At 45.8% G+C, this 26,364-nt stretch overlaps 1 protein-coding gene across 1 annotated transcript; it reads left to right on the plus strand.

The window, feature by feature from the left end:
- Window positions 1–1,725: 1,725 nt before the first annotated feature.
- Window positions 1,726–12,901, plus strand: LOC146177869 (uncharacterized). The gene is made up of 2 exons (XM_084581706.1): window positions 1,726–1,976; window positions 12,022–12,901. The coding sequence occupies exons 1-2, from the start codon at window positions 1,968–1,970 to the stop codon at window positions 12,328–12,330; spliced, it is 318 nt and encodes a 105-aa protein (XP_084437832.1). The 5' UTR covers window positions 1,726–1,967; the 3' UTR covers window positions 12,331–12,901.
- The last annotated feature ends 13,463 nt before the right edge of the window (window positions 12,902–26,364 follow it).

A 26,364-nucleotide genomic window follows, 5' to 3' on the forward strand; every position in this document is an offset into this window, starting at 1 on the left:
CCCACGCAAAAGCCGCATAAAACCGAGCTAACCCTCGTCTAACTTGGTCCATTCATGATCAACCCGTTGTTTCTCTTGTTGTCCCGCTGCGGTTGAAAGACGGGTCGATCTGCGAGCTGGTGGTGCGCGCTAAATGGCGGCCACCCCTGCGTAGCCGACCACCCTCGGGTCTCAATGGCCTTTTACAAAGAACGAACGCTTATCAGCAGTGCCTACTGCAGTCCAGCTATCCCCTGGAACTGGACCGGCCCATTAAACACCCAAAATATTGCTTGCTGCTGATTTGGTGTTACTCTACTGGTGACACCTTTTTTTCGTTAAATTTAAGGGTGTCGTTATGACGACGTTTTCATCAGTATGCTCTTTTCGCGGTAGCCTTTTACCGCGAGTGCCACGTGGAACGGGATCAAACGGCGAGGTCGGCAGCTGCTCCTTAACACTATCCTGTTACCAGCATCAAGAATTCCAGAAGTGCCACCCTTGTGAAGCTGTTGAGCAGGCAAGGATATGAAAATGATGGGCTCCTTATGTCTTACGTTAAGAAGCCAGAAAGACCGAAAACAAGGAAGGTGTGAGGGAATGTTTGCCATTTTACATTTTGCAGTGACTTTAAATCTTAAATAGGATCTTGGTCTGGGCTAGTTTTCAAAAAATAAACAAAGCGCGAAGAAACAGGGACACGGGAAGAAGCGCCAGTCCCGTCTTGTATGTGTCTTCTTCCTGTGTCCTGTTTCTTCGCACTGTGTTTTTTTTTAATCTTCAAAATTGACCGTGCTTGTCAATTCTACATAAATTGTGCAATTATTTTATAATTTAAAAATCCATCACGAAATAGAAGAAGAATTATAGGAGGCCGTCCAAGTTCGGCATTAAAAGTGGTGGCAGCGACTTTCATTGCGCCAATTTTTGACATCGAGAAACTACCATAAAGTTCGGCTAAATGTTTAATTGATATGGTTTTCGATTACAGGAAGAAGCAGTAACTTACTTCTCGATGGATAGCAACATCTACAATTAACAAACGGCAAACAATTGATTGGTTTGAATTCCTTTTGCAAACTGGGTTCCAACTTGTCTAGCAGATGGATGTTAAATGCGACACCACCCTGAACGCTGCGCAAAGAGTGGCTGCGTCACAACGTTAATGCGAAATTAGATGCGGATTTTTTTTTAAACGTTTTTCTCAATTCTGGGCACAACCACCCCTCTTCGACGGAAAAAATCTGCCTACGCTACAGCTTAAAAGCAACCACATACCACCGATATAGATCCTTCGCCCGCGATGTTTATATGCCGTGTAGTTTTCGCCGCATACTGCATGATCTACGGTGGTAGCTATTGGGGACATTTATGTAGTTCACAGCAGCCATGCCACCGTCGAACATATCGGTCTGTTTTGAAAGAAGGCCAGATTTTTTGGTTTGCTCATCTCGTATTATGAGCTGGCCCGTTCCTCTCGGCGGTCTGCACGGGTGTTTCTCGCTAACTGCTGGCAGCAGTGCATGAGCCCAGCTTGGGTAACTCATTCCTCGCGTACAGTGCGATGTCAGTGAACCGCATGCAGCCACGCTTGACCCGAAGACATCTTTTATGACCTGTACGCTGCATTCCCATGTGCACAGTGCTAAACCCCGTCTGCAGCCAAGTGTGCGTGAACGCGCATGCGCATGTTGTTGAGCCAGTCAAGCAGGTTGCCCACGCAGCACACTTGCTGTGGCGCTTGGTTAAGATGCTTCCGCTGCACGAGTGCGGCAGCCTTTAGCTTTTAAGGGTGTGTGAGCTCCAGGTGAGTGCACTCCGCAAATAGGGCACCCACTGGACGACGAGGCTTTCAGCAAGCAGCCGGAAGTACACTTCACGGCGACACCTGCGCGGATCGATGGCCGCTCGGCGCGCCGCTTAAAAAGGGAGACTCCCGGGGCCGTAGCACACAGCGCCAGCGCGAGCACGCCGCAACACCCTCCGCCATGGCACAGGTGAGTGGCACGGTTCCTTGGAGAATTTGCTTCTTCCCCGCCATATTTGTGCATCTCATTTTTGCTCAGTGGTTTGGCTGAATAAGCGCAATAGAAGAGAGCACACCCGAGTGTCATCAAAAGGCTCTTCTACTCGCAGCGGTCATTTTTAAGGTGCAAACCTTCCTTGGTTCACGAGTGGGTCCGCAGGAACACATGCACGCTGCGGGATTTCGTATCGTAACTGAACCGATTTTGGGCAATGGTGTCCATTTCGCTTCCCGTTTTATAGCGTCCATATTCTACTAAAGTTGGAGGATTATTGGCTGTATTAATTCGAAACGACGACTTATATACCAAGTAATAGCAATGTTCCACGGCGCTGAAAGGTCGTTCTAAAAAGGGCGCCGATTCGGATGAACCTTGCACGGCTTGTGCATGCGTCCGTCCTCTCCATAGCTGCTTGTGCGCTGGTCGTGTTTAGCGCTATGGAACCTTCCTATTACTTGGTATATAAGTCGTCGGTTGGAATTCCTACCCCCAAGAATCCCCCACGATTGGTGCATAGTTCATCAGATTTAGCGTCCGTCCTGTCCTTATCTGTCTGTGTGCTCATCTCTTTGAGCACTGTGGAAATTTCTCTACTCAGATTGGTTGCACTTTGCATATGTGCCTTCAAATGTATGCCGCTACTTGTAAAGGCGATATCCATCAGGAGGCGAGACAGGCAAGGCATACTTTTCCAAAATCTGTGCCAGTCCTCAATACTCACTGCCAAGTAAAACCACAGTGCTTTATCGTGTCTTAATCGATATAAGCGCCATCCCAAGGATAATTTTGTGGATCCATTGCCTTGCATCATTTGTGCCTAATTCTAACCACGTGCAGCTTTCAAACATGACAACGCATCAGCAGGGAGGCTCGCCCTGTGCCTCTTCAGTGCTAACAAATGCAGCGCATATAAGTAGAATACGTCCGCTGGTATTGCCAGTTGTGCCACCAGGTGAATCGGCAGTGAGCAAAACGTGTTTGGGCCTAGTAGATGAGGCCTGCTTTTAACCGAACACTTCATATTTATGACAGGACGTAAAAATGGACTTGCGGAGCGATGTGCTCGACTGCACATTAGTCAGAAAACTCCTCCCCACTCGTGCTCGTGCGAGGAAAATTAAACCGCTTGCTTCCGTTCAGAGACATGCGGATCGGAACGTCTATAGAGCGATTACTAAGATTGATAGCTGCCTTTTTCAGCATTCCATCTTACACACTGGAATAGAGCAGGATGCGGAGTCGAGGAAAGAAACTAAGAAGGCCATGTGAAAAACACAATATAATCTCTAATTCTGGCGCATCGTCAAGCTTTTTTGTTCTTATGTAGTATGGCTGTGTTGTAACTACATAAAATGATGATGCTCCTGCGGAAATTTCTGTCTTCACTACAGTTAACTCTCGAAAAGCGCACCTAAATTCTGTTGCGACAACAGAAACTTTTCTCTAGATTTTTTCTACTGGGGAAGAAACTGCTTTCGCAACAGTGGTTGAAAGGTGGCACGAAAACGAACCGAATTTTGAATGCAGAGTATGTAGCACAAGACGAAAAAACAGTTGGCATCATCCTGAACGTGGCACGAAACAGACGCACTCACCTCCCTAGACTGAGACGATGACTCACGTATGAGCGTTCGTAGAGCAAAAATAGGAGACAAGAGCTATCGCTCCCATTCGTTGCTTTATGCTGAGTGCACAAAGGAGCAGCGCAATATAAGAAAGAAACGTCGCTAAGTGTTATTAACTTTTAATTCGCAAAAGTTAAAACTGGCAAAAATTCAAAAATAAAACCAAAGGACGAGCACACTCCATATGTTTATTGGCACTCCGCTTTGTATACAGGCTGGCTATTTCTTTTCTAGACAGCACTATGGTGGGGACACTGGCATATGTTTGTTAGTTTGGTTTATAACGTGTACCGGCCGGAAGCGACTCAGGCTATCAGCGCGCCGAAAATGTCGACCAACCGGGGATTCTTCAACGTCCGCTCATGTCGCACAATAGACGAGTGCCTTTCTTTTCGCCTCCATCGAACAGCGGACCTCACCACCGAGATCGAACCTGTGTCATTGGGATCATCAATCGAGCGCCCTAACCGCTAAGATGACGCAGTTGTGAAAAGAAATGCGGCTGTTCTAGCTGGGAAGGAATATACGGCTAGTCCCGAGGAACAGAGTCACTGAACCAAAGCGACGGTGGCCGTTTGTTACTCTACCTACCTCTTTTCTCAAAACTAATTAGATCGCCATAGTGATCAACAGACACCCATTCTGGACATCCGAGCTCAGCATGCGCAAGCTTCGAAAGAGGAGTTTGCTCTCTCTGCAGCGTGCCGACCTCCGACAGTGGAGGCGCATGGTTCGTAATTCTTATATAGTTTGACACGTATTGCACCCGCAAAATTAGTCACGAACTTTCCCCTGCCTACACGCGTCTCTAATACCGCAAGCATATGCTTCTTTGTCACGGAGTCAAGAATAAGGGATACCCGTCGTTCGTACGTCTCCGTTGGTTGACACTGAGCCGATTCTCAAGGCCGGCTGACAATCACGGCCACCTTCTCGAGCTCTCATGAAACAAAAAGCTGCATACTCTTCGGAAAGCACACTGTAAGTGGGGTGCTAATTGCCATAATAGAAACGAGACAAATGGAAGCCTGCTCTATGCCGTGAGACAGAACACGTGCGCGCGCAATCTCGATGCACATCATTGCTCTCTCACTCTCCTATCATTCATAAACGGCTCTATAGACTTTCTATAGATGTTTTGCGGACTCCATTCCCCTCCACTGGAGCTATTACTTTTGTGTATAGACTCTCAATATAATGCAGTCTGGTCATTTCGACTATAGAATATTTGCAAAGTCTATAATACCGTTATTTTGCGTTACTCGATAGATAATGCTGAGTTGCTGATTTAGCCTGAGTTGCTTTGGGACGTTAAACCCCACAAACCAACCAACTCTATAGATTATCTGTACATATCTATAGATGGTCTTAAATAGTTTGGATACAGACAATCCAAAAACGTCTAAGGATAGTGTACGGCTATAAATCTATTGCTAGTCTATCGAGAGTTTATGGACTAAGGAATTTTTGTAAAGGATAGTGGCGGCGACTAACCTATCTCTGCAAGCTTCTGTTACAACAACTTAAACACTCTGCCAACGAAAAAATTGTAGTGGTTCAACTATCCTTTAATCAAGTATCACGAGCGTTAGTCATCGGCCGCAGCCGTAATCGGTCGTTTCGATCTTGGCTTCCGCGCTTGCTTCCCGATCGCATTTTATATTGTCACGGAGCCAGGTTTCGGCAGAAGCGACCTACAACGTCAGAACTTCGGCTTCTTCGTCTTGAGGAGCCAAGCGCTCGCGATAAGTATAAAGTGACGACGAGGAATGCGCCCTGTCAATATTACGAACCAAATTTTGAATGCAGAGTGTAGCACGAAACGAAAAATCAGTTGGCATCATCCAGAACGTCATACGGCAAACCGCAATGTTTGAAAGTTCATGGTAAGTGCCAATTGTTATAACGAAAGTCGTCGGTGCGAATCAATAACGTAAACTAGGCTTTGACGCAACTATTAATTTTGTGCTCCGTAACATGCTCAATAGCTTGATACCACTTTGAACATCAGGCGTCTTACAGATGATCCACATATTTTTATTCAATGGTGGTGCTACGTGGTCCTGCCGCAATTGTTCACAAACCGGAATATATGCTCGAATAGCGTAAAGAAACATAAATTTGTATTGCGACACATGAGTGCCGCTGATGTATAAAAATAACGCGACCTTGAGCGATGAGCGATAGGGCTAACGTTCTAAAAAATTCAGGGGCACTTGGGGCTCACTAAAGTGCTGAAGCCTTCCCCGCCGCACTGCTAAGGCGCTGACTGCGAGACCGTTTGTCATTGACTAGAATCGTCACAGATATACTGTGCCTTTTCTTTGCTGTCAACCAATTTTAAACGCCGCTGATGCCTGATGTACTGTATATGCTCTGTGGTGCGGCGTTCGAGGAAGCACCAAATGAAAGGTGCCGCACGGACGCCTGAATCGAACGCCCGGCGGAGTCAGCTTCTCCTGGTGACGTCATCACCAGTCATGATCGGATTTGACGTCATTATCTCTTCCGATCATGACGTCACCATGTGACGGTTATAGACGTCTCGAAACGTCTAACCGTTACTATTGGTTGACTTGCACTTTCTGAGTACTAGTTAATGTCTGGTTAGTGATAGTTAAACACCCCTTAACTAGTAAGTGATGGTTAGTGATAGTTAGGATGACCTCCCGATGCATGGGTTCATAAGGGCATGTGCTCAACTATTTTATTATTAGTCGTAAATTGCCATAAAATTATCTTGAAAAGGCCTTAAATCATGCTCCGATATAATCCGATTGCTATGAAGTATCGATTCAGTCGTGATTGGCATGCATCCGAAACACGAGCGCATTTGCTAACGACAGTATGAGGCAATAAAGGCTTTCGCCTGAATACAGCCCAGCCAGCCGGACGCTTAATACACAAGATTGAAATTGAACGCATTGTGCATTCTGCACAACCAGGTGCAGCAAATATGGGCTCTTAAAGAGCAATGAAATTTGCGCTGCACAGATTTTTCTTAAGCCAGATAACAAGCGCCAGTCGCGCCATTTTCCGAGTCACTTCCACGCCAACGGCCTCCCGTGCCTGCATTCGTGCATAACTGGCTTCCCCTTCGATGACACAAAACAAAGACAGCTTGGACCCGGCGAGTTTACCGATCGGCATCGTCCCTGCTCAAGGTTCCGCGCTCAACAAGGGAGATGTGCCCACGTGTGGGAAGTTTGTGAATGAGCAAAAAGGTGAGAACTACGGGGGCCGAACAGCGAGCGACTAGGGTGGAGAAGCGACATGGCCGCTGGGTAAACAGGGCGCTGCGTCAACAGCGGCGTTGTTTTCTTTTGAGCGATGACCAGAAGGGCCGAAAGAGGTCGATCAGTGTAGTGGAGTGGTTGACAGAAAGTGCCAGGAGAATTAGGAGGAGCACAAGCTTCGAATCTTTTCATTCCGCAAATTTTAAAACGTATTTGTTACCTACTGGTTTATGCGGAAGGAAGCCACAGTATCCGTTTCATTTCTCGGGGGACAACTGTGCCTACTATTATCGGTCTACAACTCGAGGTACATAAGCAGCTGGTTCGAATGCCTGTGCAAACTAACCTCCGAGTTGATTAGCCGACGAATGCTACATGGCACGATACCACAGAGAACGGTAGCGTCACAGTTTTGATACGAAGTCACGTGCGTCCAAAGGAGTTTATTTTACAATCACACGGGGGAAAATAAGAATAAGCGTAAATTGGTTTATGTGCTTTTATTGGATTCTATTGCTTCTGTGTTGGTATCTTTCACACACATCACCGTGGACATCTGAACTACGCTGTAATTGAAGAGAGGAAGGTGGGACTTAAAGAGGACAGAGAGCGGAGCCGTAATGGAGTTCTCCAGAATATTTCCGACCGCCTGGGGATATTCAATGTGCACTAACATCGCAGAGCACACGGACGTGTTTGCATTTCGCGTCCATCGAAGCGCGGTTGCATTCGAACCGGGTTATTTCGCATCAATAGCCGAGAGTATTAACCCCTAAGCCACCGCGGCAGGTACACAGGAGTCCTTAATGCTATCGTGTTAAAAAGAACTAAGGGGAAGGAACCGCCATTTCGGTGCACATATTGGTTGCTTGGTCGTAGTGAAGACGAAGGATCGCTATTTAAATACCAATGAATGTGTGCATGTCTCCGGAGCTTTGCCCCGCGTTCGAGCTAAAACCCCGTTTTCAGTGATACTGAAACGAATAAAAACCGCCGGTATCTCTGACGCTATTTTTTAGTCGAAGACAAACCGCTCGGCTGCCGCCGCAACGCATCGGCGCGTTTCTAGAACGCATATCAAATTTCGTTATCAGCGTAAAGAAACTTGCTATCATAGCAGTAAGAACAAATTCAGAAAATAAAACAAGAGAAAATTGGTAAGGCTGGCTGTATCTTAAGTGGTCGTTGCATAGCTTCAGTAGCGTCAGCGGGAGTACAGACACGCACACATGAAACACCTTCGCCGACGGGAAGAAAAACATTATAGGGGCGAGCGTGACGTTTACTTCTTTGTGTTATCTCCTTACACGTGAGTGATAAAGGAGGAACTTCTCGTCTAAGCAAGTTACAAGAATTCTTTGGTCATCACAGTGACCGAAAGTGTGCTGACGCATGTTTGTCCGCTATGGTCTCCCGTAAGTGGCTCCTTAATTTTGCGCACCAGCTTGTCTCTACACTTTCGGATCGCCGACATCTGCATGTTGTCCTTCCCGTCAATAGAAGTGTTGACAGTGACAGCACAGTGCTCCGTCCTTTATGTGTTTGTGCCCGTTCTCTGCTGACGCAGTCAAGGATACGGCTGTCGCCGGATGAAGAGCTAAGCCACATCGATGAAGAGCTGGAAGCACTACTGGCCCCCACGGAAAATTTTGTTCAGTCTACACATCCAAAAAAGTGAACAGGAGGAAGCAGGCAAAGGTGTATTGGAAACGTTAACGACGATGCCGTATCTCGGAAGTTTAACCGTCGAGGAACGTACACTTGAGTTAAACATAACAAAACGAATTTCTTTACGGCTGATTGTGTGCTTCTAGGAGCGATCACGTCAACCAACGACGAAAATGAACTCGACGCCCTTTGCTATCTAGTGTGTGTGTGTGTGTGTGGATGATGCGGGTAGGGAGCAGTTTCTTTTCGTTTACTTTTGTTGAAGTAAATTTTCCATTTTAAAATCCTTCCTTATGCCCGCTCCTCGGTGGACCTCCGACGGCCTAGCTCTTGCCTCGTGCCTCACCTCCTTCACCCGTGGTTGCGCGGTGGTTGCGGCCCTCAATACAACTCTCCAGCCGTTCTTACTGCCCAGAGGAGCTACAGTTGTGTTTATTTTTGACTGCGATTTCGTTCCCCTCAGCACACTTTCCAGCGCACCACCGCCTGCTGCCAAGCCTCCATTTCCGACATCCTCTGAGCTCGCAGCCGCCATCAGCCCTGACCCGAGCAGTCCACAGCTTTGCTAGACGTCCTCTTGCGGCACCGAAAGTCTTTTGATGTGTGCGCCTCAGCGTTGGGGAAGACCTCCATCACCTCTCATCGCATAGAGACGGACGGCTCTGCTATTGTTCGAAGAAGGCCGTATCGCGTTTCAGCAGCAGAACGCAAAGTCATTGAGGAGCAAGTTGCTGACATGCTTGCTCGAAATGTCATCTGGCCATCCACGAGCTCTTGGTCCTCACCTGTGGTTCTCGTTCGAAAAAAAGATGGCTCAGTCCGCTTCTGCGTGGATTACCGGGCACTTAACAAGATCACACGCAAGGATGTTTACCCTTTCCCTCGTATTGATGACGCATTAGACTGTCTCCAAGGCGATGAGTATTTCTCCAGTCTCGACCTCCGCTCAGAATACTGGCAAATTCCTATGCACGATGCAGACAAGGACAAGACTGCCTTTTCTACCCCCGACGGTCTCTGCGAATTTAACGTGATGCCTTTCGGACTCTGCAATGGCCGGCCACCTTTGAGCGCATGATTGATACCGTGCTCTGCGGCATGAAATGGAAAACATGCCTATGTTATCTCGACGACATCATTGTGTTCTCGTCAAACTTCGCTCAGCACTTACAGCGTCTCACTGATGTCCTCACGTCCCTTGCCCAGGCGGGGCTTCAGCTGAATACCAAGAAATGCCACTTTTCCACTAAGACCATCAAAGTACTCGGCCATGTCATCAGTAAGGCAGGAATCCAGCCTGATCCCGAAAAAATTGGGGCTGTCAGTAAATTTCCTCGGCCCCAACGTCAGAAAGATCTTTGCAGCTTCCTTAGCTTAGCCTCCTACTTCCGCCGTTTTATTCGAAACTTTGCAACCATTGCGGCCCCGTTACACAAGCTCGTGTCTTTCAAAGTGTTTTACACCTGGCCCACTGAATGTGAAGACGCCTTCAAAGTTCTTAAGCAGGCACTCCCACTCCTGTGCTTCGCCATTTTGACGCTGACGCGCCCACCATACTTCACACAGACGCCAGTGGCCACGGTATTGGCGCGGTTCTCTTGCAACGCAACGCAGTGTCTTAAGAGCAAGCCATCGCATACGCCAGTCGTACACTTACTGCAGCTGAGCGTAACTATACTATTACCGAGCAAGAGTGCCTCGGCGTTGTTTGGTCGGTTCAAAATTTTCGACCTCTTTTGTATGGCCGCCACTTCACCATTGTCACAGACCATTACGCACTCTGTTGGCTGTCATCATTGAAGAACTTATCTGGTCGACTGGGTGGCTGGGTGCTGCGTCTTCAAGAATACACCTTCACCATCACTTATAAATCTGGGCGAAAACACCTCGACGCTGACGCCCTCTCTCGCTTCCCATTGATACCTACTGACGCGGCCCCACATACGGTCTCCACTCCCTCCTGCCATCCGAGTCAGCCTTCTTCTGGCCACCTGAATGTTTCACCCATCGCTATAGCTCCACTCGAGAACAATGCTGATTTCTCGTCCCTGCAGCTGACTGACCCTTACTGCCGCACAATCATCGCTCGCCTCCGTGGAGAATCAGTTGTCCCAAACAGTCGCTTGCGCCGTCAGCTTCGTCGATTCCGATTTCACCATGGAACACTTTACCGGGACCTTTATCACCCTACGGGTCAACGCCGGGTACCCGTTGCCCCTCGCTCCCTTCGTTTTAAAGTTATGGAGGCTTACCACGACGACCCCACTGCTGGACATTTAGACCACTTTAAAACTTACGGCCGTATCAAGAGCCGCTACTTCTGGCCTGAGCTTTCTGGCCTGGGCTGTCCCACAATATAAAATTGAGAAACTTTTCATATTCTCTTAAGCACACGATGAAGCGGAGGCATACTGCTAAACAATAATTTAATATCAGATTATTGCTTAGGTAAGCAAGTTAATTTTCCTGGACTCTGTTTAATCTAGAGCAAGCTGTCTTGAACTTGTAGATAAAGTATGATTCTCGTATTTCTCTCTCGTGGTGGGTGCAGAAGTTGGGTTCTAGGATAGTTATTTCATTTCATTCCATTTTATTACCTTAAAGACCTCTCGCGGGGTATTACATAAGGGGTGGAATGAGCAGAATAGGTACAAGACAATTCAATATGTGATCATGTACAAAAAGTGTTGTTTAGATTGCTAGGAAACGATAAAGGGCAGGTGATGTTAAGATATGGAATTCATGACCGGAAATGCTAGCATGTCTTCATATGGGGATACTGGGCACAGATTTGTCATGTGCACGGTGACTGTTGAACCTTATTTTGAAGCGAATCTTTGTCGAATATATTGATATATTGGAGTTGACACACTGAACATTCTCAGTGTGTGAAATGCTCGTTTGGGCATAAGAGGGAACCAACTAATCCGGGACAGAACTCAAGCCTGCATGAAGTTTCATCTTTATTAATGACCATCTCGCACTTTTCTGCTGAGGTGGAAGAATAGTTCATTGCTATGGCAGATCGCAATGGTTATGCACGAAGATAATCTCGTGAAAATACTTCGATGCATTCGACTAGATTTGCACAATGAAACACTGCGAAGATGCTTATGCAGCCAAAAAGTTACGGAAAGTTTTCCATTCCAAATGTTTTGTGAGGTTTTCAATAAAAAACCTATTGTGACAGCAGAAACATCTCTATTAACATCAGAACTGTGCGCAGTTACTACAGCAAAGTAGTAAAGAACAACAGTCTCTAGAAAAATACTACACAACACTGCAGAACTAGTATAGAAAAGTCTGGCTTCATGAAATAACTAAGGAACATTTAGTCGTAGTTTCGACACAGTTGTGTAGTTTTTTCGACTGGGTATCGTTAAGCAATCAACTTCATTATTCTTAACTTGGATGTTTCAATTCTTGCTGCATTTGGCCAGCAGTTCATTGTATTCAACTCCTGTTTTTTGTATCCGTCTAACGTAGACGTCGTCGTCCCTTGTGCTGCTCCTGACATTGGCAGCCCACTGCGTGGCTGGTGCCCCGTGGTGGTCTTCTTCCGAGTTTCCGGTCGCCGTGCAGCGCCGATCACCGGCCTCCGGAGCTGAGGTGCAAGCAGCACTGCTGGCGGCGCTGCCTTCGGGAGACCTGTGCCCGACGCACGCGAGCGTGCGCGACCTCTGCCAGCAGTGCGCCAAGGTCACCAAGGACCCCAAGGCGTTCCGCATGTGTTGCAGCAACACGCGGGAGGCACGAACCTGGTGCGCAAGCTTCCTCGACTTCGGACTCAACTGAACTACCTCTGTCCCACAATAGACAAATTTTTGTTCACCTTTGTCACGCCTTGTTTTCCTCCACCGTATATCTTGTACAGTTCTGCTGGCTGGAATATCAGACCAGCCGCTTTTGCCGATTGTTTTACCTCCTGAAAAAAGTCCCAACATACACCAGGCACTGAGTTCACGCTTTAATCTAGGCTTTTGTTTTCGCACGGAATACTACCAGGCCTCCCATGCAATGAAACCTTGAGAAGGAACAGGACCAGTAAATGACTGCAAGCAACAAAAAACGGCCTGCTCAAGCAGTGACTGAATAAGCTGCGCATGGAAAAAAGAAATATCGCCTCGCCTAAACTGAATCGCGACTCCAAGTTTACTTGCCATTGGCATGCACTGTCCGGGTGTTTTTACTTCTCACAAAAGCGGAACGTGTGGACACTGCCTCCAAGACCTGCCTCTTTCAAGTGAACCTCTTTCCGGTTCGTTCTTCGCCAGATCGTTTACTGTTATTTGCGATTGCGTTGGGTGTAATCGTGTGGGCGAACTCATCGTGTTGTGTACAGTCTCCGTACTTAACAAAAATAAATTTCGGCCTTATGTTGACGATGGGTTCTTGTACCTTTCCTGCTTTCGAGAAAACATTAGCAATTACTTGAACGTGATGAAACAATGGTTGATTGCAAATTACGGGCGCTGCGACGGAGAACAACAACGAGAGAGTAAAGACAAGGACAGGCGCTTTACTCTCTCGTTGTTGTTCTCCGTCGCAGCGCTCGTAATTTGCAATCATGTACCAACTAGCTCGACTTTCCGTATTACTGCAAAGGTTGATTAGATATCGCTGTTCTTTTTTTTTGCGTTGTTAATACCAAGTGTTCAGCGGACGTCATCGCACGCCTACTCGTGATCATAATCATCATCATCAGCCCGATTATGCCTGCTAGAGGGCGAAGTCCTCTCCCATATTACTCCAACTAACCCACTCCTGTACTAGTTGCATCCACTTGATCCCTGCGAACTTCTTTATCTAATCGACCCACCTAACTTTCTGCCACTCCTCCTACGCTTTCCTTCCCTTGGAATCCAATTTGTTACTCTAAGCGACCATCGGTTATCCTCTCTTCGCACTACACCACTGCCCATGCCTATTTCTTCCTGTTGATTTCCAGTGGACTGTCATTAACTGAAGTTATTTCCCTGGCCCACTCTGCACGCTTTCTATCTCTTAACGTTACACCTACCATTTTCCGTTCCATAGCTCTCAAGCTATCACTCTAGACGCTGTATTGTCTTCAGCTGAAGTAGAACCCTTTTCGCTAGCCTTCACGTCACCCCCGTATACGTAGATACAGGCAAGCTGCAACCGTTGTATACTTTCCTCTGGAGCAATAGCCGTATACTGGTAGTCATAATCTGCAAGTATACTTGCTAAATGCGCTGCATCCTAATCTTTTGAAGGTGAAAGCCGCTCATGGAACGAGCTCCCGTTTGCGAAAGTTCTGCGCAAGAGCTGTGCGCTACGTTGTGGTCGGCGCGGAATCTGTGCGTCGGATCTGTGCGCATGATGTGTCACTTGCTAAAACGGATGTGTTGGGAGAGAAATTAGGAATGAAAACGATTGATGGCAATGAATATAAGTTATGCGATATCGATAGAGTTAATTCATAATGATAAATGCTAATAAAGTCATCATAAAATGACTAAGAATGACTACGGAACGACCAATATGTCAAGCGACCTGTAATGACCGCAAATGAAAAAGATGCCTAGCTATGAGCGGTAATGACTAGGCATGGCTCAGCATGATTACAAAACGACCGCGACTGGAAGTGAGTAAAATTGTTTACCTATGAGCGGTAATGACTACAATGACTAGGCAAGCCTCAGCATGACTACGGAATTATCATTATGTCAGACGATCACTTGTGATGGCCACAACTGACTCAAAATGGCTAAACACGCTAATAACCGTAACTGACTGGAAATGTGTAAACATGCTTAGCTATGGGTGGTAATAACTACAATGGCTAGGTATGACTACATGACAGCATAACTACGGAACGACCAATATGTCAAACGAAGACTTGTAATAGCCGCAACTGACTGGAAATTAGTAAATATGCCTGGCTATGAGTGGCAATGTATACAATGATTAGGCATGACTCAGTATGACTACGGAACGACCAATATATCAAACGACTGAACTGACTGGAAATGAGTAAATATGGTTAGCTATGAGTGGTAACGACTACAATAGCTAGGCATGACTGCGGAAAGACAAGTGTGTCAAACGACGACTTGTTATAGTCGCAACCGAGCGGAAATGAGCAAACAAGCTCAGCTATGAGTAGTCATAACTACAATGACTAGGCATGACTCAGCACTACTACGGAACACCACTATGTGAAACGACGACTTGACACGACCGTAACTGAGTGGAAATGAGTAAACATGCTTAGCTATGAGTGGTAATGGCTACTATAACTAGACATGGCTCATCATGACTGTAAGAGGCAAACGATGAGCAGCCAGTTATAGGAGAGGAATGGTAGGCTTTCGCCGTTCTCTTTAGATACATCTAAGAGACCTAATTTTTTATATGTGGGTATATTTATTGATTCAGGGCATCAGATAGTTATGCAATGAATGATGATGAAATGATCAAATTAATGGAAAGAGGATTGCTGATTTTATGAAGACCACAAGTGACCGATGTGGTCCCTGCGTCTAGGCAATATATGCAGCATGATTCCGAGTTGAAAGACCCGCTGCCGTTAGGTGCCTGATTCTTGTTGGTTTCAGTGCAGGGCAGTCCCACAGCAAATGGTGCACGTCGGCTTCAGTGGTCTCATTTTTGCATATTTATTTATTTATTTACCAATGCTGTTGCCTCTATTGTTAGATACATGCAGGAGTGGGGTCATCAGCATTTCAGTACAATATCAGGTAATACGATTTGGCGGTTTTTTCTGAAATTGGTTAGTTGACAGAAAACACACAGAACCATATAAGTTATTCCATAATCCAATCGTCTGTGGGAAAAACTTTAAAGCAATCTAAAAATGGAGTGAAAGGAATTATTGGTGAGCCCGTCAGGTAACTCGTGCTGTGGGTGCGATCAGTGCGATAGGCGCTTAAAGTTGGTTAATCCATGTACAAATTTATGCAGCATGATTAGGCAGTCACTGTGGTGTTTTTCCGTGCAGGCAGGAAACGAAGACAGCAGCCGTGAAGCACGCGGTGGGAATTTCTTTATTCCCGGAAACAAGTTACTGGCCAGCGCCAGCAGAGCTGGGCGCTGTCCGTGATAAGCCAGGGCGAAGTGGCCAGCAGCACGCGGCGCTGCGGCATATATAGCCGTTATCACTGAGGGGCGTGGCGCACAAGACAAGCAGGCGCGCAACTACTACAGTCACACGTGCTTCGGTGCGACAGTGGCTCCAGTGATAATGTGCGCGCTTGAGATGACGGTGAAAACATGCGGTCGTAGCGGCTGCAAATTAATCTGATGGCCTTTCTTTGAACAGATTCTATATTACACATGTCGTTTATGAAATGAGGTGACCACACTGGGGGTGCAGATTCGACAATAGGCCTAGTTAGTGTTTTGTAAGCGGTCAACTTGCATTGTTTAGTGCCGTGTTGTAGACTGCTTTTTAGGTATACAAGTCTTCGCAACGCCTCGCAGCAGATTATATCGATATGATTATGCCAGCTGAAGTTAGTCGTGAAAGTAACGCCTATGTATTTGAATTTGTTAACATGGCTTAAACTGTACCCTTAGCCGCTATACGGGAGTCTCTGAGTAAAGGTCATTGCCACAGTTTTATTGAAATTGATGTTCGTCTTTCATGTGTTACTTCAGACTAAAAACTATCATTATCATCATCATCAGTCTCAGCCAGACAATATCCACTGCAGGGCGAAGGCCACTCCCATATTCCTCAAGTTACCCAGTGATGTGCGAGCTGCATCCAGTTTACCCCTGCGAACTTTTTAACCTCATCCGCCCACCTAATTTTCTGCCGCCCCCTGCTAAGCTTTTCGTCCCTTGGAATCCAATTTGTTGCCCTCAGCGACCATCGGTTATCCTTTCTTCCCGCTGCGTGTCCTACCCATGCCCATTTCTTCTTTATTTCCATTAGAATGTGAGTGACGAGTTATTTCTCTGGCCCACTCTGCACGTTTCCTATCTTTAACGTTATCCCTACCATTTTTCTTTCCATAGCCCTCTGCGCTGTCGCCAACTTAAAAAGAACCCTCTTTGTTAGCTTCCACGTTTCAGCCCCATAGGTAAGTACAGGTAAGATGCAACTGCTGTATACTTTCCTCTTGAGCGATCATATGGGAGTGCTTGCCAAATGCGCTCCATCCCGGTCTTATTCTCCTTGTCATTTCCCTTTTAATGTGCGGATCTGCGATTAATACCTGTCCTAAATAGATATATTCGCCTACGACTGCCAGTGCTTCGCTACCTAACGTAAACTGCTGTTCCTTACCTAGGCTATTGAACATTACCTTAGTCTTCTGCATATTGATTTTCAAGCCTACCTTTCTAGTTTTCCTGTCTAGGTCATCAATCATTATTTGCAGTTCATCCCCCGAGTTGCTTAGCAAGGCAATGTCATCAGCAAATCGCAGATTACTGAGGTATTCTCCATCTACTCTTATCTCTAACTGCTCCCATTCTAAGTCTCTGAATAATTCTTCTAAGCAAGCCGCGGATAGTACTGGACAGATAGTGTCTCCTTGCCTAACACCTTTCTTTATATGAATTTGATACTTTCTTTATGCAGAACTACGGTTGCTGTGCAGCCACTATATATATCTTCCAGCACTTTCACGTACGGCTCCTCTACACCCTGATTTCGCAATGCCTGTGTGACCGCCGAGGTTTCTACTGAGTCAAATGCTTCTCCGTAATTAATGAATGCTATGTATAAGGGCTGGCTTGTTATATACCGAGCATTTTATTGCGAAAGCAATACTAATCCAGGTTTCAAGCCTTCAGCGTAGCATGGTCCGGTAGTTACGCTTTACATCACGGGACTACTGACGTCATACCAGTGCGATAGCTGGGCTGCCAAGTCGACTCTTCAGCGTAGCGTTGTCCGGTAGTTACGCTTTACATCACGTGACTACTGACGTCATACCAGCGCGAGAGCTAGGCTACCTAGTCGACTCTTCAGCTACAGTGCCTAGAATATACTGGCTAGTGTGACGAGCGCCCGCGCTTCCCTATGGGCGAGGATGGCGCTATTTGCAATGAAAGCCAATCGTTAGCGGCAGAGGGCGCTGCTTGTCGGGAGGGTGACAGTTGACATTGGTGTAGTGCGGACGCGTGTTCCATCGCTCCTCCGATTGCACGTGGCTACCGAAAACGGACGGACTGGCGACAGCGGGAGCTTCCGAAGCGTCAAATAGATAAGTTCTTTCTTTTGTTAACTTTATTTCTTTTCAGCTAGTTAGGATAGGTGCAGCCTAAAGAATAGATTTTAGCTCTTGGTCCTAGCGGCCTGATTTTTCGTGCCGGCAGCTAGGTTTTCTTGGCGTTCATTGTTTAGCTATCTTATTTAGATAAATATTTTTCTTTCTAGGCTATTGGCATTTGCAAAATTTGGTTTTTAACGCGTGTTTGCTAGTCGTTTCTTGTGTCGTCTTTTGGTAATTTGTATATTCTAAGAAATCGTAACTGTTATAGTTCAGTCGATGAGCGCTTAAGATGTGCAATGAAAAGAAGGTAAAGTGTACTTAGTGTGAGGCGCTGGTTAATCTCAGAGAAACGCGTTTTGATTCTGTAGGTGAAGCGGAAGGCAGCGACTTTTTGTGTCGATGTTGCGTACTGAATGCACGTCTAGATAGATTTGATCAAGAAAGGGGCAGTGTAGTGTCTCGTGTGGAGGATTTAGAAAATGAAGTACGTTTGCTAAGGACGGAAAATCAGAAACTGCTTGGACAGCTTACTCAGATTGAAAAGAAAGGGGCCGACTTTGTCCTTGGAACCAACAAGGACGAACATTCCAACGCGGGCCACGTGGCTGGGGCCAGCACTGGCATGGAAGGCATAAGCAGAGTAGGTCAGGCGGATCCGAACCGTCAGAGTTATTTAGAAGCAGCTAAGACGCCGGAAAAAAAGGAAGAAGTAAGGAAGAATGAAAATCCCAGAGATAAGGACACAGATAACCGAAAACAGGAGCCAACAGTTGGGAGAGGGAGAGAGAAGGCCCAGGTGCTTATCGCCGGAGATTCTAACATGAATAGGTGCAAGCGAGATATTTTGGAACGTGTAAAGGGTGATAAGAGAGTGTTGGATGGCGCCTTCCCAGGGAGAACAATGAGGGCTGTACTAAAAGAGAGTAAAAATAGGCTGTTGAAGGATTCCGCAGAACGCAGTATGGTAATAGTAGCCGCGGGTCTAAACGATGTCGTAAATGGTGACGCTGCAGCAGTGGTGGAAAGTTTAGCTAAGGGAGTTGACGAGATCAGGGAGATAGCACAGCAGACGCAGATAGTTGTATGCACAGTACCAGAGGTGCTAGGATATAACGGAAATATGGAAAAGGACGTGGTGACAGTTAATCAGGACATAAGAAAGTTAAGCCCGGAGAAGCGTTTCGAAGTGGTTGAGGTAAACAGGGAGGTACATAAAGCAGGTTTTGGTAGGGCTTTTCAGCGAGATGGCATTCATTTTAACAGAAGGGTCGGAGCAGAGATCGGCTGGCGCTTGGCAGGCAGGGCTGTAGCTTTTTTAGGGAGTCCGCGAGGACTCCGTGCACAGAGGTAGTTAGAAGTGAAGCAGAAGAAAGTGTAATAATGGAGGCTGAGCCCCCAAAAATGGCATAAAGTAGGTCGAGAAAGAAAAGTACAAAAAAGAAATTTAACACTAGGATCAGCTACATAAACATGCAAGGAGGTAGAAAAAGAGCGAAATGGCTAGAGATAGAACAGCAGTTGAAGGATGATAAAATTGGTGTGTACGCTCTTTGCGAAACTCATCTCAGGGATCTAGAAGATCCGCCGTTTATAGAAGGCTACGTCTGGGAAGGGTGCAACAGAACGAGAACGGAAAGAAAGGGTGGAGGGGTAGGTATGTTGATACACCAGGGAACAGATTGGCAAAGAAATAAATCATTTTGTAAAGAACATATCTGGCTTTCAGGAACCATTGCCGGCATAAGGACATGGCTAGGGGTAGTTTATTTAGGAACAAGACATCAATGCAGGCAAGAAAAGAGGGATCTTGTCGAATGTCTCAGTGACTATATCAGCCAGTTTGGAAGCGGGGCCAATATTATTCTGCTGGGGGACATGAACGGCCACATCGACGATCTGGATGGATACACGGATTGTAACGGGAAGCTAATGCTAGATTTCTGCGAGCGACACGATCTAGTTATAGTAAATAGAGAAACAAAATGTGAAGGCTAAATCACGTGGGAATTCCGCAACAGGCAGACGACCATTGACTATTGTCTAATGTCGCAAGAAATGTATAGCAAGGTCACAAAAATGGAAGTAGACGAAGACGGGGAGTGTAGTCTGGGAAGTGATCATAAACGTATTAGTCTGCAGATGGGGCCCTTGATGGAAAGCGAAATGGAACTTCGACAAAACGTAAACGCAAAATTAAACGACGATCAAATAGCGCAGGTAGCAGCAGACATAGAGGAAGCAATACAGAAACGCCCCATGGAAGACTGGGATTATGAACAGGTTTCCTACTGAATTTTCCTACTCATAAGGAGGAAAATTCAGGAGGTTAAACTAGCAAACCGCTGGAATGGAAAGAGGAAGCCAGGGAACTGGTGGAATAAGGAAATCAGGGTAGCTATTGAACAACGACGGGCTGCTTCAAGGGAACACCGAATTGCAAAGAAGGCACAGGTATCTCAGGAGGAAATCGACCAAAAAAGAGAATCATATCGACAAAACCCAGTCGGAAAAAACTACAGAAACTTTTCTGATGGTACGACAGAGTTTCTGTGCGGTTTTTGACGGGAAACCTGTTGTGACAACAGAACATTCTGTAATAACATCAGAAATTTCTGTAGTTACAACAGAAAAGTGCTACAGAACTACAGATAACAGAAATATACTACAGAAAAACTACAGAACTACAGAAAAGTACTACAAAACTAAAGAAAAATCTGATGGTTACGACAGAACTAGAGGATATTTTGTCGTATTTTTGACACAGTTCTGTAGTTTTTTTCGACTGGGAAGAAACTTCAGGTGCAGGCCCTCGTCCAAAATAAAATAAGGCAGTCTACTGATCGCTGGATGGCTGACATACACGATGTCTCACGAGGTTGAGCAAGAAAATTCTGGAACCATATAAGCTGGCTAGGGAAGAAGGATCAAAGAACGCAGGATCGGTTTCAAGGTAACGAGGGAAATTGTTTAAAGGGAGACAACGCAGTGAACTACATTACATCCCAGTCGGAAAAAACTACAGAAAATTTTCTGATGTTACGACAGAATTTCTGGGCGGTTTTTGACGGGAAACCTGTTGTGACCACAGAACATTCTGTCGTAACATCAGAAATTTCTGTAGTTACAACAGAAAAGTGCTACAGAACTACAGACAACATAAATATACTACGGAAACACAACAGAACTACAGAAAAGTCTGATGGTTACGATAGAACTACAGGATATTTTGTCGTAGTTTTGACACAGTTCTGTAGTTTTTTTCGACTGGGATCAGTTATAGCCGAGTCATTTGAGAGCGACGATAGGGTAATCTCCGCAAATCAGGAAGCAACACAAGGTAGCAGAATACAAAGCAGCTTAGAACTGACCAACCTAAACTGGAAAAAGGCAGAAAAAAGTATACCTAAGAACACATCTACAGGAATAGATGGAATTCCGATCAAGCTGATTAATGACCTCGGTCCAAAAAGTAAGAAAACGTTGTTAAAAGCTCTGGAAATAGTCATAACGAATAAGCAAAGTCCAGACAGCTGGCGGCAGAGTAAAATTAATTTGATTTATAAAGGGAAAGGAGACAGGATGCACATAAAATCCTACAGGCCGATTACCATAACATCTGTTATGTACAGGTTACCCATGCAGGCGGTGAAATTAAAGGTGCAATCATGGGTAGAAAGTAACAAGATACTCGGGGAACTTCAGAACGGCTTTAGAAATGGTAGGCGCTTAGATGATCGCCTGTTCGCGCTTACCCAATGCATCGAAATATCTAGAGGGGAAATAGACCTTTGTATTCGGCCTTCCTGGACATAAACGGGGCGTACGACAACGTAAGCAGGGAACTCCTGTGGAAGATATTAAAAGAAAAAGGTATCGGTTATGAGATAATAGAGTTCCTACAGGAAATATACCGGGATAACAAAGTAGAAATTACGTGTGAAGGGATAAGAAGTACGGATAATGTCAAAGTATGCAAAGGATTAAGACAAGGCTGTCCTCTATCACCGCTGCTGTTCATGCTTTATATGATAAACCTGCAACGGAGGATACAAGACAGTAACCTAGGTTTTAGCCTGTCAATTAGATGAGGCGGAAAGGCGGTAGAGCAGCGCTTCAACGGTTTGATGTATGCAGACGATATTGTGCTGCTAGCTGAGAGTCTGGAAGAATTGCAAACTCTAGTTAAGTATTGCGGAGACGAAGGGGACGCTCTAGGCTTCCGTTTTAGCGCAGTTACGTCGGGTCTGATGATTTTCAACTGCTCAACTGATCAGGGTCTTAAAATACACGGCCATGAAATACCCAGAATAGCAGAATAAAAATATCTGGGGGTATGGGTAAACGAAGGATTGACATACATTGGAAAGCATAAACAATCACTTAAGGCCAAAGGGCGAAGGAATGCCGGGATAATAAAGCATATGGCATTGTGGGGATACAACAGGTATGAGGTTTGCATTTGGAAAGGAATTATGGTGCCCGGACTTACTTTCGGAAATGCGGTTTTGTGCCTAAAATCAGAGGTAAAGTCGACATTAGAAATAAATCAGTGGGCCGTTGGACGATTAGCACTAGGTGCCCACGGCGAAACCACAAATGAGGCGGTACAGGGAGATATGGACTGGGCATCTTTCGAAGTACGGGAAGCTCAGAGTAAAATATTATATGAGTAACGCCTGAAGAAATTGGACATTAACAGATGTACAGCTAAAGTATTTAAATACCTGTACTTAAAAGCGTTGACTCACAATGGAGGAAAAGAACTAGGAAACTAACTAGTAAGTATACTAGTTACAACGACGGAGACATAAAGAGCATTAGGCAACAGGTGAAAAACACAGAAGGTAAAAATTGGATAAATTCGATGGAGATGAAACAGAGTGTGGAATTATACCGAAATTGGAAAATGCAGATCAGGAAGGAAGCTTACTTTGATAACTCCAGAGGCAGTGTCCTACTTTTTGAAGCTAGATCAGGGTGCCTTAGAACACGCAGGCACAAAAATAAATTTAACAATGAAGATGACGCATGTGCTGTATGTGGTAACTCCAGTGAAACAATTGACCATATTATACTCGAATGTAATGGTATTCATCCGGAAGTTGATGCAGGCGCAGTCACTCTTCCTGAAGCTCTGGGATTTAGAGATACCAGTTACCGGGTGAATAAACCGGCGGTGGAAGCTAGGAAAAAACGACTGGAAGATTGGTGGCTTAAAATCAGAAAAGTGACATAATGTTAGCAATGTAGAAATAAAAATTCAATAAATAGAACGATGGCAAGTTAACAAATCTAAATCAATAATTAAGATATAGGAAAAAAATGAGCATGATAGTAACAGCTACCACCCCGTTACAAAGGGGACGCTCCTATATTCCATTCATCCGTCCATGGTATACGGTGCCTCGATGCGCGCGCCCCCTGCGCGAGGGCGCGCGCATTGAGGCACCCTAAAAGGTGATGTCGTCTTCCATTGGAGACACTTCGCCTCTCTTGCTTTCGCAATCTCCTAGGCTTAACTACAGCTAAGCCACTGAGTTTTTTCTATGACCTGGTTGATGGTATGGATATGATCCATAGTACAGTATGCTTTCCGAAAACCTGCTTGGTCTATTGCTTGGTTGCAGTCTAATGTTGCCCTGATTCTATTAGAGATTACTTTGGAAAATACCTTATATACACCAGACAATAAGCTAATTGGTCTGTAATTTGTCAAGTCCTTAGCGTCCCCAGACACCAGACGTCGATGACACCAGACATTGCGTGTACAAGTTGGCCACTTTTTCCAGCACGATACCCCCCCCCCCCTCTCCCTGTCCTTCAGCTAATCTATAGTTACCTGATCCCCTCCTGATGATTTCCCCCTTTTTATAGTTTCTAATGCTCTTTCTTAACTTCGTCCTTCGTCACTAGCCGAACGACTGACGGCATTTCCCTACCGCCAATCTCATTACTGTCGTGACTTCGTTGGCTGCTGTAAAGATCAGTATAAAACTCCTCGGCTTCTTTGACTATCTTGTCCATACTCGTGATGACATTGCCCGCTTTGTACGTTAGCGCATACATCTGAAATTAGCCTATGTCCAATTTCTTCTTCATCGCTTTAAGGCTTCCCTCGCTCTTTACAGCATACTTAATTTTCTCAGTGTTATACTTCCTTATATCGGCCACCTTGCGCTTATTGATTACCTTTGATATCTCTGCCAATTCTATCTGGTCTGTTGAATTGGAAGCTTTCATACTCTGGCGTTTCTTAACCAAGTGTTTCGGCTTCTTAGAAAGCTTACCGGTCTTCTCTCTAACTATCCAACCGCCTACTTCTACAGCGCACTCAGTAACGATATCTCTGAAATTATTGTTTATTGCTTCTATGGTAATGTCGCCATCCTCAGTTAGAGCTGAATATCTATTCTTTAGCGAAATTCGGAACTCTTCTGCCCTGCCCGGCCCTCACCCTTAATTCGTTGATGGACTTCCTTTTTTACTAATCTGTTGCGTTCCTTCTTCAGATTTAGACTAATTTGGGGCCTCACCATCCTGTGGTCACTGCATCGCACTTTCCCGATTACCTCTACATCTTGCATAATGGCGGGGGTTGAGCACAGTATGAAGTCAATTTCATTTATGTCCATTTCCGGTTCTTCCGTTTGCTGAAGAAGGTATTTATGATTCTTAAGTTATTTCGCTCTGCAAACTCGACTAGTAACCCCCCCCCCCCCCTGCTATTCCTAGCGCCAACGCCATAGTCACCTACTGCCTGGTCTCCTGCCTGCTGTTCCCCTACCTTGGCATTGAAGTCACCTATTAGTGCAGTATACTGTGTCTTTACTTTTCGTATTGCCGATTCTAAATCATCGTAGAAGCTTTCAAGTGCCTGGTTATCATAACTACATGCATAGGCCTGTACAACTTCTGTTTATACCGCTTATTAAGCCTAAATACGATGCCTGCCACCCGCTCATAATTACTATAGAATTCATCTATATTACCCGCTATATACTTATTGACAAGGAAACCTACTCCTAGTTGTCGCCTCTCTGGTAAGCCTCGATAACAGAGTACATGCCCATTCTTCAGTACAGTATATGCCTCATTCGGCCTCCTGACCTCACTAAGCCCTATGACATCCCATTTCATACCCTCTAGTTCCTCTAACAGTACTGCTAAACTAACTTCACTAGCTAGGGTTCTAGCGTTAAATGTTGCCAGGGTCAGTTTCCAATGGCGACTTGTCCATCGGAGCCAGGAATTCTTAGCCCCTCCCGCTGCGTCACAGGTCTGTACGCCGTTGATGACTGAGGGCCGGGGTTTTATAGGACTAATGATGTAAAGTTGTGGCCATTTACTGCACCAGGGTGGCCAACTCCTGTTCTGCTGAGGGAGTGTCGTTGCCGGAGGTGTTCACCGGCCTCAGGTCGCACCTCAAACCATTCAGCTCAAACCCTCATCATGACTCGAAAGACGTAGGCAAGGCCGCCGCGCCCCGCGGTTCCTAGATTCCGCAGCTCCCAAATCCGGCGAAAAACCGGCAGCAGGCGGCAGAAACCCTTCCGGGAGTCCGCAGGAGTAACGCTTACCTGCGTTTGGGAGGTCGGATCCGAGAGCCCGGCCCGGTGGCGACGGAAGCAGGCAATGGTCGCAGGTGTTGGCCGCGAACAAAGATCGGCGGTGGAAAATAAAACGGGTAAAAACCGGGTCCGGACCCCGCGGTGGTCGTGAGGATGACCTTGACCGAAGAACGTAGCTCAGGAGGTGCCCAGAACATCGCAACAGGGCCTGGAATAGGCTCTGGAAGCCGGGCGAAAGAAGACGACCTGCCGTTGCTGAAAACGATTAAAAGACGTTATTGAGCATTTCTCGATCACGTCAAGTACAAATGTTAGAGTAAAGAACACAGTCATCTGCATATAGGCGCATTTTCATTGGTGCGTCTCTGGTTACTTGAATGACGTCATATATATATATATTAGGGGCAGCCCTAGCTCGGAGCCTTGCGGCACCACCGACATTACATGAGCTGTAGATGTTTTACGGTTAAAAGCGACGGATTGAAATCTTAATAGCGGGTAATCGGATATCCAGTCAATTATTTTATTACTGTGAAAATTTTGCCAGTTTTAGGAATAATTTTTTATTGCTGAGCGTGTCGAGTGCTTTTGATTAGTCGGTGAAGATGACATCAAGCTGACGATGGTCGTTTAGTGTTGAGGCTATATCATACGAGAATTCTATTAATTGCGGTATTGTAGAAAATCTTTCTCGAAACTCACCCTATTGCGGTGACAAAAAGTTATTAGACGATAAATACTGAATTATGGGCTTAAAATGACGTGCTAGAGAAGTTTGCAACAAGTGGACAACAGTGATATAGATTTGTCGTTAGTGATTAGATGTTTGCCGCCAGATTTGAAGACAGGAATGACGTTAGCATGTTTCCAAAATTGCGCAATGGTCGACGTATCGGGGGACTTATTGAATATTATTGTCAAGTAATGGGCTTTACAAATATGCTTCGCACTCTGTCTGCTCCAGAAACTTAAGTCGTATCAGTTGATAAAGATAGGTTTTGAACTCCAGCGCGTTATAACAAGGGAAGGAAGTTCTGTCATGATGGCAC

Source organism: Amblyomma maculatum, chromosome 10 (genome assembly GCF_055883805.1).
Source record: "Amblyomma maculatum isolate TAMU_Amacu chromosome 10, ASM5588380v1, whole genome shotgun sequence".
In the NCBI taxonomy this organism is placed as follows: domain Eukaryota; kingdom Metazoa; phylum Arthropoda; class Arachnida; order Ixodida; family Ixodidae; genus Amblyomma; species Amblyomma maculatum.